Here is a 17,255-nt window from a genome sequence, read left to right as displayed (position 1 = left end):
TGTGTGTGTTGAAGAGTTGTGAGGTGAGTACATGATGAGTGAGTGAAGCCAGCGGGTCTGTGTGTATGGAGCGAATGGGGAATGCATGGTGCGATGAGTGATTGGGGGGAGGAGTGACTCCCGCCCAAGGGACCCCGGGGTCAGAGTAAAGTGAGTTAGCTGGGTTAGTCAAATTGAAAAATGGAGGTCGTTTTGTTGTTGGTGGGAATGTAGGCTCGAAACCCATTTGGAGGGGTGCAGGAGCCCTGTTGACGGGCTTGGGAGCGTGGCTGCGAAAGGTGAGTATCGCTGAGTGGGTACCCCGGGCACCAGGCTAGTCGGCCGCGGTAGGCCATGGGCCCATGGGGGGCCGGGATAGAGTAGTGGGCACGGGTGCGCCTGCTTGGTGCGGGGGCCCGGGGCGCCATTAGCCGCGTGGGCAGTGTTGTGGGCACGGGTGACCCTCGGAAAGGGGCCCGGGAAGCCAGTCTGCCACGTGTGCGTTTCAGGGGAGGTGCCATGGGGGGCACTCCCCGGTGTTAGGGAGCTGGTAGGCTCGGAGGCAGTGTAGTGCCCGGGGGTGCCATAGCGGGAGATTCGGCAGAGGGTCGTGCCTGCCAAAGGGAGCCACGTGTCCTAGCCAGGAGACCGTGTGAGGGCACGGAGAGAAAATTGGGGGGGCGAGGCCCGAAATTGTGAGGACACCAACACAGGCGACGGGAATCTGGGTTGTTAGAACCAATAGTTTAAGCGAGAGGCGCTTGTTGAAAGCCCCGGGGTAGTTTAACAGTTAAATGGTTAGGGTAGATTAGGAGATGTACCCCTCCGCACCATCCATCCCCTCGCTCTCGTTGTGGGCCGCTGGACCCACTTTGGGTTAGATCGCCGAACTCTGGGGAGGCCATTCTGAGGCTTCGTTGGGCCTCGACACAGGACGCTAGCTCTCCCTTATTCCCCTCCGGGAAGGGAACGTAGGGGTTGGGAATTAGGCTAGGTGACAGGATAGGTTAGCCGAACAAGGACGATAAAGGGGGTTAGGGGACGATTTATAGTGGGGAAGTAAACATAAAAACAACAAAAAAAATAAGTTGGGGCTAAATTGGGGTTTGACAAATTAAGGGAGTGGGTATGTACAGTGACAGGCAAAGGCGATAGGTTGGGAGGGAGACAGGTAGGTAGGTCCGAGCCCGCCTTCCGAGTGGCCAGCACCACCGCACTCCCTCCACCAACCTCCACTGAACGGCAAAGGCTGGCCACTTCATCGGCTGGCCGTGTTTTGCTTCAAGGCCTGTGCCGGCCACTTCAGCCGGCTGGCTATTTTTCTTCAAGGCCTGTGCCGGCCAACTTCATCGGCAGCTGTTGTTTTGCTGCAAGGTCTGTGCCGGCTGGATCGTCTGCAGCTGCTGTGCTGCAAGGCCTGTGCCATCGGCTGGCCGTGTTTTGCGTCAAGGCCTGTGCCGGCCAGTTCATCTGCTGGCTGTTTTTCTTCAAGGCCTGTGCCGGCCAGTTCATCTGCCGGCTGTGTTTGCCTGCAGCGGCCTTCTTCTGCGGGCTGTGTTTGCCTGCTGCCTTTGCCATGCCATGCCCACTGCCCACGTTCACCAGCCCCGTTCAATTTTGCTTTGCCCCCCCCTGTTCATTTCCATGTGCGCCAGGATCCGCAAGACAACAGTTTGCAAGCTGCGAGAACTGCCCTGTTGGCAGCTACAACACGGGCCTGCAGTGGCGGCCCGTGCACCGTGTTTGTGTCCATCCATCCATTCGTTGTGCTCATTGCGTGTGCCACTTGAGCTGGCACGGAGACCGCGTTTGTGCAACCCGTGCACCGTGTTTTGCGTCCATCCATTCATCCATCCATTCGTTGTGTTCATTGCGTGTGCCACTTGAGCTGGCACGAAGACTACGTTTGTGCAGCCCATGCACCGTTGTGGTTCACTGCGTTCAGTTCAAAAGGGAAGGCCTTGGACTGCGTGTGAGCAGCCAGCCACGTTCCTTGTCACCTGCATTGTTTTGAGCCAGAGACTGCATGCGAGCAGCCTGGCTCCCTGCTAACTGCTTTTCTTTTGCAGAGTTCATTGATCCTGGGCCATGGTTTAGTATAAAATTTGTAAGTTAAGGTTAAGATGTACTGTAAATATGAGTGCGCCCCCGGCATGTCTGTCCTAGCGCCGGCAATTTTATTTAAGTCGTCCGTGTGAGTGAGTTTGTTTAGGTAGTTACGCAGCCCTCAGGTTATTTATTTTGGGGACACGAATACCATGAATGTCGCACTCAGGGATCCGTAGGTAAAATGTACTAGGGGAAAACTACACATGATGGCACACGAAAATTTGACGACTCGGGACGAGTCTGTAAAAAGGGGAGGGGTAGTGTTGTGGTTGACCAAATTCGCAAACCACCATTCAGGTCCCTTAGGTGAGATATCTCGGTAAGTATATGTGTAGTTAGGCCCAAACCCGTTGTCTAGAGGGAATAAATGTCATTCATGCGTGCTGCGACTCTTCAGGATAGCCGTTTTTTTTTTTTTTTTTTTTTTTTTTTTTTTTTTTTGTATACCTTGGTCGAGGCTCGTATGAGAGCTAACACACAACTCACAGCAAGGAGGCATGAGACAAGAGGGGCGGGAGTGGAAGGGACAAAACATTGGGGAACAGACACAGGTGAACTGTGGAAGGGAGAGGGATGGGGATGGGACGGGGAACATGGCGAGGGGAAGATGGACATTAAAGGGACTTTCAGGAAGGAAAGCAGGAGAATTGAAGGAAGTGGGCTTGGGTGGATTATCGGGGGTAGAAAAGATCGAGGATTTGGATGGGGGAAGATAAGAGGTGGTGGTGAACAGCTGTTTTGAAAGCCTGGAGGGAAGAATGGGAAAGAATAGAGTGAGGAAGTTTATTCCAAAGGCGGGAAAAAAGAGGAATGAAAGAGTGAAGATGAGCAGTGATTCGTGATTTTGGTAGTTTTACCAGAAGGGGGTTGTTGGCGGACCTTGAGCGCCCTGTGGAAATGTGGTTGGGACAAATCACAGAGAGAGCAGGGGGGCAAGGCTGGAGAGGAGTCGGTAGAAGACAGAAAGACCACCGACCAACCTGCGGTGATTGAGTGAGAGGCCCAAAGACTCAGCTTCATTGCGGGAGATGCCAATGATCTTAAAAGCCCTGGTTTCGACAGCGTGAAGTCGAGAAAGGTGGGAGGCAGGAGCACCAGCCCAGAGGGGAGAGCAGTACTCCATCAGGCTACGGACAAAAGCTTTGTAAGTGGTCAGGAGCTCAAGAGGGCCGAGGAAGGACTTTGCACGACGGAGGATTCCCAGTCGGCGACTGGCTTTTGAGGCAAGGTTGGAAATGTGACTTTCCCAGGAAAGGTCATGGCAGATAGTGAGACCCAGAAGCTTGAAAGAAAAGACTTCTTCCAGAGGATTGTTGAGAAAGTGGATGGGGGGTTTTGTAAACGGTCCTTTCGAAGAGACATAGTGAGAGTGTGAGATTTGTCTGGATTGAAAGACATGTTCCACGTGTTGGACCAGTTTGTGATTTTATCCAGATCTGCAGTGAGCGAAGAAGCTGCTGCTTGCCGGTCTGAGGGATGACAGATGGTACGGCAGAGGGTGGAGTCATCGGCAAAGAGAAATAGAGGATTTTCCAGAGAGTCCGAGAGATCATTGATGAAAACCAGAAAAAGAACAGGGCCCAGAACGCTACCTTGAGGAACTCCAGCCTGCACAGGAAGAGGGGATGAAAGAACTCCATTTAGGGCCACACGTTGACTGCGACAGGAGAGGAAGTCTGCGAGCCATGAGTGGAGATGGCCTTGAATACCATGGGAAGAGAGTTTGGTGAGTAGGGCAGGGTGCCAGACTGTGTCAAAAGCACGTGATATGTCCAGGGATACGGCTCGGATTTCCTGTCTGGCATTGAGGACCTCCATCCATTGATGGGAGAGCAGTAGCAGCATATCTAGGGTAGAGTGACCTGGTCTGAAACCAAATTGATGATTGGAAATCAAGCCATTGGAGAAGAGGAAGGATTTCATGTCTGAAGCGATGATGGATTCCATAACCTTGCTGATGATTGGGAGAAGGCTGATTGGTCTATAGTTACAGGGATCTGTTTTTGCACCTTTTTATGCAGGGCAGTGATGTTAGCAGATTTCCAAGCAGATGGCAGATGACCTTGGGAAAATGAGAGGGTGAATAGAACAGAGAGAGGGTGAGCAAGAGCAGAAGAGCAGGCTTTGAGGACACGTGGGCTGATGCCGTCTGGACCGGTTGCAGAATCTGACTCGAGGTTTGAAAGCAAGCTCTCCACCTTGTCAGGAGAAAAGGATACAGAGTCCAGGGACAGTTGGGTGCGACTGGGTAAAGTGGGTAGAGATAGTGATGGGTTTGGGACACAAGATTTAGCTGCAAACACCGAGTTTAGACATTCAGCTTTATCACGTGTGGAATCAGCAGTGCGGCCATTTGAGGTAAGGGAGGGGATGGAGGGGGAACATACACCAGAAACAGATTTGATTAAATGCCACCAGGATTTTGAGGAGGGAGAGAGGTTTGAGAGTTCAGACTTGAGATGAGAAAGATGTTGTTTTCTGGCTCTCCTGAGGGTAGCTACACACTTGTTCCGAGCTTTGTGGAAAGAACTGAGATTGCCCTCAGTTGGGTTTGCTTTCCATGAGGCAAAGGCAAGTTGTTTCAGGACAACTGCCTCGCCACAAGCTTCAGTAAACCACGGGCGGGAGGAAGGGTAAGACAACTGAACACGAGAGGGGATAAAAGATTTTATTTTAGATCTGAACACGAGATATTTAAGATCGAGAGGGATTTTCTTTTGCTATCTTTATTTTGGACCAACCGCCATGATTACCACCACCAACCACGTCTCAACAGTCGTCACAACATCAACCACACACCACAACGCCGCTTCACCACAACAGCCACGACCTTTCCCGTCACACCTCGCAACCGTCGGATCGCCACCGTTCTTGCGCCGCTTGTGGGTACCGGTATTGGACTCGTGCAGGGCGCGCGCCGAACAGCGTGTACAAAACCACGGATTTTCCGCTCCAAAAACGGATCAAAAACGACTCACGCCCACTTTTGTTCCGTCCAATCGGTGAGCGAGGGGCGATTTGGCCCCGCCTCCAGGGCGTTGGAGGGCGGTCGCTATATGCAAATTCATGGATCAAAATGCATTCACGCCCACTTTTTCTCGGGCCAATGGGGAGCGAGGTGAAAGGTCGAAGGCAGGGGGTCAAAGGCGAAGCCACGGGGCTTATATAAGCGGCTGCGTTCGTCAGAAAAGGTCGTCGTGTGTGCGTTGGAAGGAGTTCGCAGGAGGAAGAGTTCGGAGTTGGAGTCGGAGCGAAGAGGACGGAGCTGTGGAGAGGCGGCGGCGGCGAAGGCAGACGAGGGGGTGCTCGCGTCGGTGCCGGGAGCTGCACACCAGGGAGGCCGACGGCGCGACCTGGTCGAGGTGGAGACGCTCGTCGCTGGACCCGAGACAGAGTACAAATCCTCCTTTCCCCGAGCATCAGCAACCCCCTCCTGTTTCCCCCCGCGCTGAGATAGTGCGACCAAGGGGGCCCCCTTCCCACCCCCTACCAGACACTGTCCGCGAGGCCCACGGAGTTGAGGCACCACCGCCGCTCCGCGTCTCATCACCAGACGGGTAGGCCCGACACGGTCTCGGCCCCAGGCCCGCCTACCCCCTCATCCTGGAGGGTGGTTCTCTTTTCTTTTGCTTTGGGTATGTGTTGTCGGCGCCGTCTGTGAAGTAGAATTGTATAAGTGTTGCCGTGTGCTCGGTAGTCGGATAGCTCTGCATTGTGTCTTCGCTTTTACATTTGCTTTTTGTGTAAAATTGCAGTGTTTCTTTTCCTTCTATGTGCTTTTGGTGGAATTGTATATGTGTGCTTTCCGTTCATCGCGAATAAATGTGCTTTATGTTGAACTGCTTTCCCGCTTCGCTTCGTCATTTCTTTCATTGAATCCTCATCTTGCTTCACGTAAAGGGTTGGTAGTGGGCTGAATACGCCCGATAATTAATCGAACCGTCGAGGCCGACGATAACACCGCTCGGTTATCCCGATAGTACGGAACGGGTCGCTTAAGTGGCCCGTGTCCGAAGTCGACCTGCGGCGAGGTGCGATCGCCCGGTCTACCCTCCGTGTGGGTACTTAGGTAGGTCGAATTTGGCGAGCAACCCTATCCCACGCGGGGGCCGATTGGCTCGATCGCGGTGAGACCGAAAGGTCCACCCGTGACTGGTTCCCGGCGTTAGTCCGAGAGGGTCACGACTGGATTGTCCGTCCGGTGGGCGACGTGTCGCGATTCGAGTTACGTGGCCGTCAACACGCCGGCGGGCGCGAATCCGTGACAATATATATATATATATATATATATATATATATATATATATATATATATATATATATATGTATATATATATATATATATATGTATATTATATGTATTGTTACAAATTTCGGTCCGCCCGGCGTGCGATCGGCCACGTAACTCAAATCGCGACCGCGTCGCCCACCAGAACAGACAATTCAGTCGTGACCCTCCTTGGAACTATTGCCAGGAGCTAGTCACAGATGGCTCATTCGACCCCACCACAATCGTGCCAATCGGCCACCCGCACAGGATAGGGTTGTTCGCCAAACTCGACCTACCTAAGTACCTGCGCGGGTAGTTAACCGGGCGATCGTACCTCGCCGCTGGCCGGCCTAGGACACGAACCGCTTAAGCGGTCCGTTCCGTGCTTAAGTGATAACCGAGTGGTGTTATCGCCGGCCCCGAGGGACGTGATTATTTGCCGGGTGCTTACACCCTCCACCAATTCCTTCCGTGATGCAAGATGGAACTTTCAAACAAAGGAAAGGACGCAACGAAACGGGGAACAGTTCGACAAGCACATTTATTACGCACTCAGACAAGGCAAGCACGTATTCACAGCCATACAGTAAGAATGCAACTTACAAGCAAGAGTTACAACCGAATAAAGCAATGTTTATTTACATGCACTTAAACAGTTTCTACTTTGCAAGACACGGCGCCACAACATGCATTCAAAGAAAACACAAGAAAAGACCCCCTCATAGACAAGGGAGTCAGACTGGGCGATTTGTTGGGCCTAATGGGCCTAATGCGCGTGGAACTTGGATGAGCGGCCAGGTCCACGAGACCGAAGGGTCCTACCCCGCCCTCGTGGCGCGATGGCGGGCAAGCTGCGATGTCAGCGTAGCTGCGCCTGGCTTGGTGCCCTGGCGTGGTCGGTGAGCGCTCTCCGGCGCTCCTCATCTGCCTTTGCCGTCGGCTTCGAGCTCCGTCTCCCGAATCGACTGCCCCGCCAACATTACTGACTTGACTGCCCCACCGACACTGATGCTGCCACTCCACTGCTTCCACTTGGTTCTTGACTTCTCTGCCGGCGTACTGCACCTGCCACTCCACTGCTCCCCGTTGGTTCTCTCCTGACTTACTGCACCTTTTTTTCTTCCGCGAGCTCGCGCTTATATAGCCCGGGGGAGGGGCGTCTGTAAATTTCTGGATCACAGCGGGTTCGGAGGCGGGGCTATGCCACCAGATGCTCAGCCATTGGGCGGATGAGAAGGGGGCGTGAAGCATTCCTGATCCGCTTTTTGAGGTGAAAGGAACGCATTCATAGCCCATGGCACAACGTGTGGTAGAAAGGCGGAGGTGGTGGGAGTTTGGTTGTTGGCGGGCGTCGTTTGAGAATGGCGGTGAAGTGATGCTTGTGGGATCGAGTTGTGGAGGTAAAGAGGTGAAGGTGGTGGTGGCGATTTGGTTGCTGGGGTGCGTTGTTTGTTCCAAAATAATGATAGAGAAAAGAAAAAGGGCTAACTCAAAGGATCACAGCCCTGCGAACATGGAAATTCCCTCAAGCAACGGTGGGGAAATCTAACTACACAATTACTTATCGTCATAACTGATCTAAGGACCCTTTATGGTGTATTGCGAATTTCCACAGCCGTAACACTACCTCCTCCCCTTTTTACAGACTCGTCCCGAGTCGTCGAATTTTCGTGTGCCATCATGTGTAAGTACTCCCCTAGTACGTTTTACCTTCGAATCCCTGAATGTGACATTCATGGTATTCGTGTCCCCAAAATAAATAACCTACGGGCTGAGTAACTAACTAAACAAACCCACTCATAACACAACTCATAACTCATAACACAAACCATACAGAAGACTTAAATAAATTGCCGGCGCTAAGACTTTCATGCCTGGGGCGCAAAACACATTTACAAGTACATCTTAACCTTACAAATCTTACACTAAACCATCGCCCAGGATCGATGGACTCTGCAAGAAAAACAACAGTCACAAGCAGGGGGCCAGGCTGCTTAAGCACACAGTCTCTGGCCTCCCCCCTTCTTAAAATGAATGCAGTGAACAAACAAACGATGCACGGGCTGCCGGTGCAGTCCCGTGTTGCAGCTGCCTACACGGCAGTCCCTGCAATTTGCGCTAGGATCTTGGCGCACATGGTAATGAACAAGGGGGGGGGGAATGCAAAACAGGGGTTGGTGGACATGGGCAGTAGGTATGGATGGCAAAGGTGAACAGGCAAGGCATGGCATGACAAGGCCGCTGTCGCAAACACAGCCGGCAGATGAAATGACCGGCACAGGCCTTGCAGTAAACACCAGTCGACGATCCGGCTGGCACAGGCCTTGCAGCAAACACCAGCAGACGATCTTGCCTTGAGCAGACGATCTTGCCTGGCACCTTGCCTTGAGATGGAGGCTGGCGGAGGGAGTGCAGTGGTGCTGGCCACTCTGAAGGTGGGCTCGGACCTACCTACTGTCTCCCTCCCAACCTATCGCCTTTGCCTGTCTCTGTTCATACCCACTCCCTTAATTTGTAAAAACCAATTTAGCCCAAACTAATTTTTTTGTTTTTATTTTTATTTTTACTTCCCCCACGATAATTAGTCTCCAAACCCCCTTTATCGTCCTTGTTCGGCTAACCTATCGTCTCCTAGCCTACTCCCAACCCCTACGTTCCCTTCCTGGAGGGGAATGAGGGAGAGCTAGTGTCCTGTGTCGAGGCCCAATTCAAGCCTCAGAATGGCCTCCTCAGACTTCAGCGATCTAACCCAAAGTGGGTCCAGCAGCCCACAACGAGAGCGAAGGGATGGATGGTGCGGAGGGTTACACTTCCTATCTACCCTAACCATTATTACTTTAACTACCCCGGGGCTTTCAACAAACGCCTCTCGCTTAAACTATCGGTTCTAACAACCAAGATTCCCGTCGCCTGTGTTGGTGTCACAATTTCGGGCCTCGCCCTCCAATTTTCCTCCCGTGCCCTCACACGGTCTCATGGCTGGGACGCGTGGCTCCCTTGGCAGGAACTACCCTCTGCCGATTCTGTGACAATGGCACCCCCGGGCACTACACTTCCTCCGAGCCTACCAGCTCCCTCAACACCGGGAATGCCCTCTCTGCAACCCCCCCTCCGATGCCCACGTGGCGTGTTGGCGCCCCGGGTCCCTTTCCGAGGGTCGCCCGTGCCCAGTATACTGCCCCCGTGGCATACAGTGGGGAGAACAAGTATTTGATACACTGCCGATTTTGCAGGTTTTCCCACTTACAAAGCACGTTGAGGTCTGTAATTTTTATCAGAGGTACACTTCAACTGTGAAGGATGGAATCTAAAACAAAAATCCTGAAAATCACATTGTATGATTGAAAAATAATTAATTTGCATTTTATTGCATGAAATAAGTATTTGATACATCAGAAAAACAGAACTTAATATTTGGTACAGAAGCCTTTGTTTGCAATTACAGAGATCAGACGTTTCCTATAGTTCTTAACCAGGTTTGCACAGACTGCAGCAAGGATTTTGGCCCACTCCTCCACACAGATCTTCTCCAGATCCTTCAGGTTTCGGGGCTGTCGCTGGGCAACACAGACTTTCAGCTCCCTCCAAAGATTTTCTATTGGGTTCAGGTCTGGAGACTGGCTCGGCCACTCCAGGACCTTGAGATGCTTCTTACGGAGCCACTCCTTAGTTGCCCTGTGTGTTTCGGGTCGTTGTCATGTTGGAAGACCCAGCCACGCCCCATCTTCAATGCTCATGCTGAGCGAAGGAGGTTGTTGGCCAAGATCTCGCGATACATGGCCCCATCCATCCTCCCCTCAATACGGTGCAGTCATCCTGTCCCCTTTGCAGAAAAGCATCCCCAAAGAATGATGTTTTCACCTCCATGCTTCACGGTTGGGATGGTGTTCTTGGGGTTGTACTCATCCTTCTTCTTCTTCCAAACACGGCGAGTGGAGTTTAAACCAAAAAGCTCTATTTTGGTCTCATCAGACCACATGACCTTCTCCCATTCCTCCTCTGGATAATCCAGATGGTCATTGGCAAACCTCAGACGGGCCTGGACATGCGCTGGCTTGAGCAGAGGGACCTTGCGTGCGCTGCAGGATTTTAATCCATGACGGCGTAGTGTGTTACTTCTGGTTTTCTTTGATACTGTGGTCCCAGCTCTCTTCAGGTCATTGACCAGGTCCTGCCATGTCGTTCTGGGCTGATCCCTCACCTTTCTCATGATCATTGAGGCTCCACGAGGTGAGATCTTGCATGGAGCCCCAGTCCGAAGGAGATTGACTGTTATCTCGAACTTCTTCCATTTTCTAATAATTGCGCCAACAGTTGTTGCCTTCTCACCAAGCTGCTTGCCTATTGTCCTGTAGCCCATCCCAGCCTTGTGCAAGTCCACAATTTTGTCCCTGATGTCCTTAGACAGCTCTCTGGTGTTACCCATTTTGGTGAGGTTGGAGTCTGATTGATTGAGTGTGGACAGCTGTCTTTTATGCAGATAACAAGTTCAAACAGGTGCAGTTAATACAGCTAATGAGTGGAGAATGGGAGGGCTTCTTAAAGACAAAACTAACAGGTCTGTGAGAGCCAGAATTCTTACTGGTTGGTAGGAGCTCAAACACTTATTTCATGCAATAAAATGCAAATTAATTATTTAAAAATCATACAATGTGATTTTCAGGATTTTTGTTTTAGATTCCGTTTTTCACAGTTGAAGTGTACCGATGATAAAATTACAGACCTCTATGTGCTTTGTAAGTGGGAAAACCTGCAAAATCGGCAGTGTATCAAATACTTGTTCTCCCCACTGTATGGCGCCCCGGGCCCCCGCATCATGCGGGCGCACCCGTGCCCACTACACTATCCCGGCCCCCCATGGGCCCTTGGCCTACCGTGGCCGACTAGCCCAGTGCCCGGGGTACCCACTCAGCGATACCATTCGTAGCCACGCTCCCAGCCCGTCAACAGGGCTCCTGCACCCCTCCAAGCGGTATCGAGCCTACTTTCCCACCAACAACAAAACGCCCTCCATTTTTGTCAATTTGACAAACCCCCTAACTCACATTACTCTGACCCCGGGGTCCCTTGGGCGGGAGTCACTCCTCCCCCAAATCACTCATTGCACCATGCATTCCGCAATCACTCCATACACTCAGACCCGCTGGCCTCACTCACTCAACATGTCTCCACTGCACAACTCTTCAACACACACCGCTGAATTCTGCCTTCCTGCTCACTACTTCCCCTAACTACCTCGTGCTCCCACGTCGTCCCTTACACTACAGCACGTTCCTTTTAACACTACTTAGCTAAGCTACGTCCCCTCTACACACTCAATGTCTGTCACTGTCCTCAAATATTATTTCCCATCTCCCATCCTAAATCTAAACTGAATGCCTCGAACTAATCCATTCCACGGGCACCATGAGGACTTACCCCTGCCCCATGAAGCCGGTCTAACTAAGCTAACCCTTCCCCATAACTAGTTCCATCCTGTGCCCGAGACAGGGAGTCTTTCACCCCTGCCTCGGGAATCTTGTTTACCGGAAGCGAGGCTTGCTTTGCTCAACCCTTTTCCTTTTCATTGCGCAGCATCAGCGCGGCAACTCACAACCTATGCACCTTGCCCATGACGTCATGGCAGCTGTTCGCGTGCCTCGTCCCTCTTGGACTGTACCATCCGGCAGGGATCTCCCCTCCTGCCGGATTCCAACCCTACATGCAGCCATGACGTCACCCTGCGCATTCAAAACAAGTCTCGCCTTTCGAGGGGTTCCCCACGCAAACACATGTGCTCTGCTCGTCGGAACTTTACACAAACACGCTCGCGTGGAGAACCCATCCGGTCCAAATCCGTTGTCCAGCCTACCTTTTGTCCGTCCGCGGGATCGGCAACATCCACCACTGGCGTTTACGGACCGGGTTTCACTCCCGCAAGCGCGCACGCGGCGGCCTCGTGCTTAGCACGGCACGAACCTCGCGCTCGCCGCTGGGTCAATCCGGCGCGGTCCCCAATCCAGCTGCAGCCGCTACCCAGCCTTTGTCCTTCACCTGTCGCCGTCGTCGTCTCCATTCCCTCCACGCGCTCAAACTCCCACGTGTCACAAGACACACACCTCACCATTACACTCGCTCTCGGAGACGCGGCTGCGTGCTCCCACATGCCGACCGCCATCTCCCTTGCATACCGCTCTCTCACACACACGGTCTCTCTTGCACTCGGCCATTCACTCACACATGCCATTTCTCTTGCACACGTGGTTCCACTCACACAGGGGGTTTCACTCATACCCGGAGCCTCTGTCACCCACACCCCTTCACTCACGCACGGCGTGCTGGGAAGCACGCATTTTACCACACACACCGGGACCACACTCTCAACCACACTGGGGATTCGTTCCACCACAAGGGTTTCCGGGCCTCCATACCCCCCAATCTCCTCGTGCACCCATCTACAGCACTCGCCCCCTCTAAATCGCTTGACACAACCGAACCCACCTGGTCGAGATCATCTTCAAGGGAGCATAGCGTCTCCCTCCGTTCCTGAAGGAGGCTATCCGGCTGCTCGCACCGGGTCTCGAGACATTCCCCGAGCCCTCCCCCCTCATCGTCCTCCACTAACTCCGTGTGTGTGTGCTTGTCTTTCACCCCGTCTTTATCGTGAAGTCTCTCCTCTACCGTTTCTACCTCCCGTGTCCCTGTTATTTCTTTTATTATTTCCGTCGTCTCCACGTGTCTCTTACGCGTCGCAGTGACCACATTTACTTTTTCTCTCTGTGTCACCGTCACTTCCTTTGTCACCTGCTCGAGTCTCGCCCAACGCGTCTCCCGAATTAATTTGTCCTCAACTGCCTCCATTGCGGGCCTGACAGCCGTTGCACTCCCCCCCCAGCTTGTTCGCTCCAGCACGTGGCGGCACCATTTTGAGCTCCACTGCCCGCGTTTCGCTCTCCGCAATCGCCATTATGCCCACCTTTTGCCCAGTCTGGAGATTCAGCCCCATGCTCTGTGTTTCACCCTGCAGTGTTCGCATATTCGCATCCATTTTGTCGTTCATGTTCTCCACAAATAGTTTCATAATCTCCATTACTTGCTGCCCTGTCATCCACCCTGGCCGCCCCCACTGGCTACATTTAGTGGTGTGGTTGTAATAATAAAAAACCAGATGGATGGCATCACCACTTTTCCCAACCCTGGGGGTAAGGATGTGTCTTCCTCATGGGTGTTTTCCATGGATTCCTTTACCATTGTCTCGACTATAAGACTACAATTAGTGGTGGGGTTATAACAGGAAGAACCGTCCGGGGCCATGGATCCTACATTATAACACATTCCTACTACCCCCAGCACCCGTTCGCCTTGAAAAGCCATCTTATTTCGTGGAATTAATTTTTATATCGCTCGTAATTTGGGGAACACGGAGGGTCACTTCACTCACCCTTGATCCGGTTCCGTGAATTTAGTTGGAGGCGGGATGGATTTGAATCCCACTCCCGGACACCAGTGTTACGAATTCTGGTCCGCCCGGCATGCGAGCGGCCGCGTACCTCTAATGGCAGCCGCGTCGCCCATCGGACAGACAATTCAGTCGTGACCCTTCTTGGAACTACTGCCAGGAGCTAGTCACGGGTGGGGGTTTAACCTCACCATGATCGTGCCAATTGCCCACCCGCGCAGGATAGGGTTGCTCGCCAAATTCGACCTACCTAAGTACATGCGCGAGTAGTCGACCGGGTGATCGTACCTCGCCGCAGGTCGGCCTAGGACACGAACTGCTTAAGCGGTCTGTTCTGTGCTACAGTGATAACCGAGCGGTGTTATCGCCGACCTCGACGGATGTGATTCTGTTTACCGGGCATTCAAAACCCACTACTCATTCCACGATACAAGATGGCACTTTCACAAGGGAAATGGACGCAACGAACGGGATACATTTCACACAAGGACATTTATTCATACAGCACACGTATTCATAAGCAAGGCAGTCATGCAATATACAAGCAAGAAATAGAAAACAAAAGCAATACGACCGACTATAAGCAAGGATCAATTTACATGCACAGTTACTTACTCAGTTTCTACTTGGCAGGACACGGCGCCACAGCATGCATACAAAAACAAAGAAATGGCCACCCCCAAAGACGGGGGTGGCAGACAGGGTCCGCGGACCTTTATGGCACGGGACCTGGAGGACCGAACAGGTCCCGTGAGACCGAAGGGTCTTGCCCGCGCCCTCTTGGCGCGATGATGAGCAGGTCGCGACGTCGACTCCCCACGGCCTTGCGTATCCGCGCCTGACCTCGGGCCCCTGGCATGGTCAGCGAGCTCTCTCCGGCGTTGCTGCTGGTGCTTCCACGACCCACGACCAAACAAGCAAAAGACTGAAGGGCAGAAGGGGCTTCAGGACCAGAGAGAGAGAGAGAGAGAAGCCCAAAACGAAGAGTCCAAACGAAGGGAGGGAGAAGAGAAGCCCAAGGGGTGACCAGCGCCACGAGACCAAGAACAAATGAGCCAGCATGAACCGAGAAGAGACCCCCGACCCTCGCGTCTGTTCACCTTTTGTAAAACGGGGCTCCGCCCTTCGCTCCTCCCCGTTTTCGGCTCCGCCTCCCTTCGAGAAGGTTCCCGACAAGGGGCGTTCCCTCACCCCGACCGCGTCACCCCACGCGTCCACCAATCGGGGGCGAGCCGTCCCACCCCGCCTCCGTCACACTCCTCGGAGAAACAGGCGGGAAAAATCCGCACGCCCATCGGAACTCCTTTGGTTTCCTTTTGCGTTCGACGGTTTTCAACGCGGCTTGTTGTTTGCGTGGAGGTTTGTTCAAAATAACAATATAAAAAAAAAAAAACGGCTATCTCAAAGAGTCGCAGCCCGGTGAACACGAAAATCTCTTTAAACAACGGTGGGGACCTATCTGAACATAAACTTTGCATCATAACTGATCTAAGGACCCTTTATGGTGTATTGCGAATTTCCACAGCCGTAACACTATTGTTGTGGACCAGGGGTCGAGGTGAGAAGACAAGGGGGGGAGAGAGTGGGGGGAAGGAAACTATCTCGGGTTCCCACTAGACTCTCTGGAATCTCAGGCCGTCACACACGGATAACTCCGTAACGCGGTGGGTTGCTAATCGATTGTAAAGGCCAAACACTCAACCACATGACCTAGGGTCCTCCGTCTAGACCGGTAACCGAATTATAATCACGTGATTTAATTACCGGGGGACATGCCCTCGGTACGCCTTGTCTGAACCGGGTCACCTTACTGGGTCAGATGCAGCCGAGCGACTGCCATCATTGCTAAAAGCTAAAACGGAACTTACCGGCTGAAAGAACGGATTGTTGGTAATAAAGTCCCAGCTAGGCTAGGATACAGACCATGCTGGATCAATGAAAGAAAAGACAAAAACGAGCTGAGAACATTTTTACAAAAGCATTCATTCCAGGCAGGTGGGGAAAAGAATGTGGCACAATGAATGGATTGATTGTTGTGTGTAAGCAGGAACAGGAAGGAATTTGTGAGGTACAACAACAAAACGAGCAACTTACTAAAGCAGACACAGAGCAGACTTGTACCGATATATCTTCTGCAATCTTAAATTGAAGCTAGGACTGGCGCCATTACATGCACACACACACACACACACACACACACAAACACACACACACACACACACACACACACACACACACACACACACACACACACACACACACACACACACACACACACCCGATAAAGAGGAGTTAATTAGAAGAAAGGTGAGGAGATGATGCTAACGATCTCGTAATACCTTGCACGGTTGACCGAACGCGCTACCCAGTACGTTTTGGGGGATGCTCCCCTGAGCGATCCCTCCTTGAGAGCTGGTGCGTCGTCTCCTGCTTGGCTCCATTGCCGGCGCAATGCGTGCACCAATCCACAGAAAGGGCAAGACTGTCTGGCGTGAGGAAGGACTTTAGGTGGAGCCAGGTGAGTGGGTTGTGCCAACGACGAGAGGCAGTCAGAATCAGGTTGGTGGGTGGAGAAGGTGGAGTCAGCACGCGAGGTCAAAGGTCGAGAGACAGGCAGATGGAGTAGGCGGATCCAGACAGCGAATGTTGGGATTATACGAAGGCGGCTATCGACAGCAAGTGGGCAGAGTGGCAGACGGGACTGACGGAGCAACAGGTGCATGCAGAGAATGATCAATGGCCAGACAAAGAGGAAGAGGACGACGACGGACGGCTTCGCGATCCGTCCTTTATATGCCCAGTGGTGCAGGGCGATGCGCCGCCCCAAAGCGATGCGTCGTCACCCGAATTGTGCATTCTGATTGGGCCCTGCGCTGCCTGGCTCCCATGGCCGGAAGCGGCCTCATTGGTGCATCCGGCGAGACATCGCCGAGCTGTGGAATTGTCTTGCTCCGAACACCGCGGCATGAATCGTCCCACACCAGACTCCTGGGCCGTGCTCTCGGCGAGGGCGAGGTCGAGGGCTGCGCCGCCCGCTCCGTGGCATGCCATGCGGCCCGGGCAATCTGGGTCGTGCATCCGAACCTCTGCTTGGTGGCGGCTGCATCGAGGCGGAGGTGCGGGAAGATATTGGTGGCCGAGGTGGCGAGCAAAGGTTGATAGTAAGATGTCATTGTAATCAGCGCGCAGACCTGATTGAAGAGGTGTGCCATGCGTGCGCCGCACAGTGCAATGGTAATAATTATCACGGGGCTGCGCGCGGGTCCGCTATCGTGCATGCGGCTATTTATCACAGTGGTGATCCTCACAGGCGGCTGCGTGAGCACGATGCCAGCCCCGATCTGTGTCGTGGATTGAAGGAAAGGATTGGATATAATTATTAGTAGCATATTTGGGTTGAAAAGAGTATGCCGTGTGCGTCCTGTACAGCATTGGGATTTAATGTATGGCTCTAATATT

General features: G+C 52.8%; 1 protein-coding gene across 1 annotated transcript in view; it reads right to left on the bottom strand.

Annotated features, from left to right (window-relative positions):
* LOC147020902 (insulin-induced gene 1 protein-like) overlaps nt 1–16,874 on the bottom strand; it is a 71,172-nt gene extending 54,298 nt beyond the window's left edge. Inside the window, exon 1 of the mRNA XM_085893545.1 lies at nt 16,640–16,874. Coding sequence (XP_085749671.1) covers nt 16,640–16,874 — 235 coding nt within the window. The remainder of the gene's footprint in view (nt 1–16,639) is intronic.
* Nucleotides 16,875–17,255: the final 381 nt, after the last annotated feature.

Source organism: Eptatretus burgeri, chromosome 8 (genome assembly GCF_056783735.1).
Source record: "Eptatretus burgeri isolate ZD-2024b chromosome 8, Ebu_testis_v1, whole genome shotgun sequence".
Classification (NCBI taxonomy): Eukaryota; Metazoa; Chordata; class Myxini; order Myxiniformes; family Myxinidae; genus Eptatretus; species Eptatretus burgeri.
Note: the sequence above shows the minus strand (reverse complement) of the source record. Positions and strands in the feature narration are given on the sequence as shown.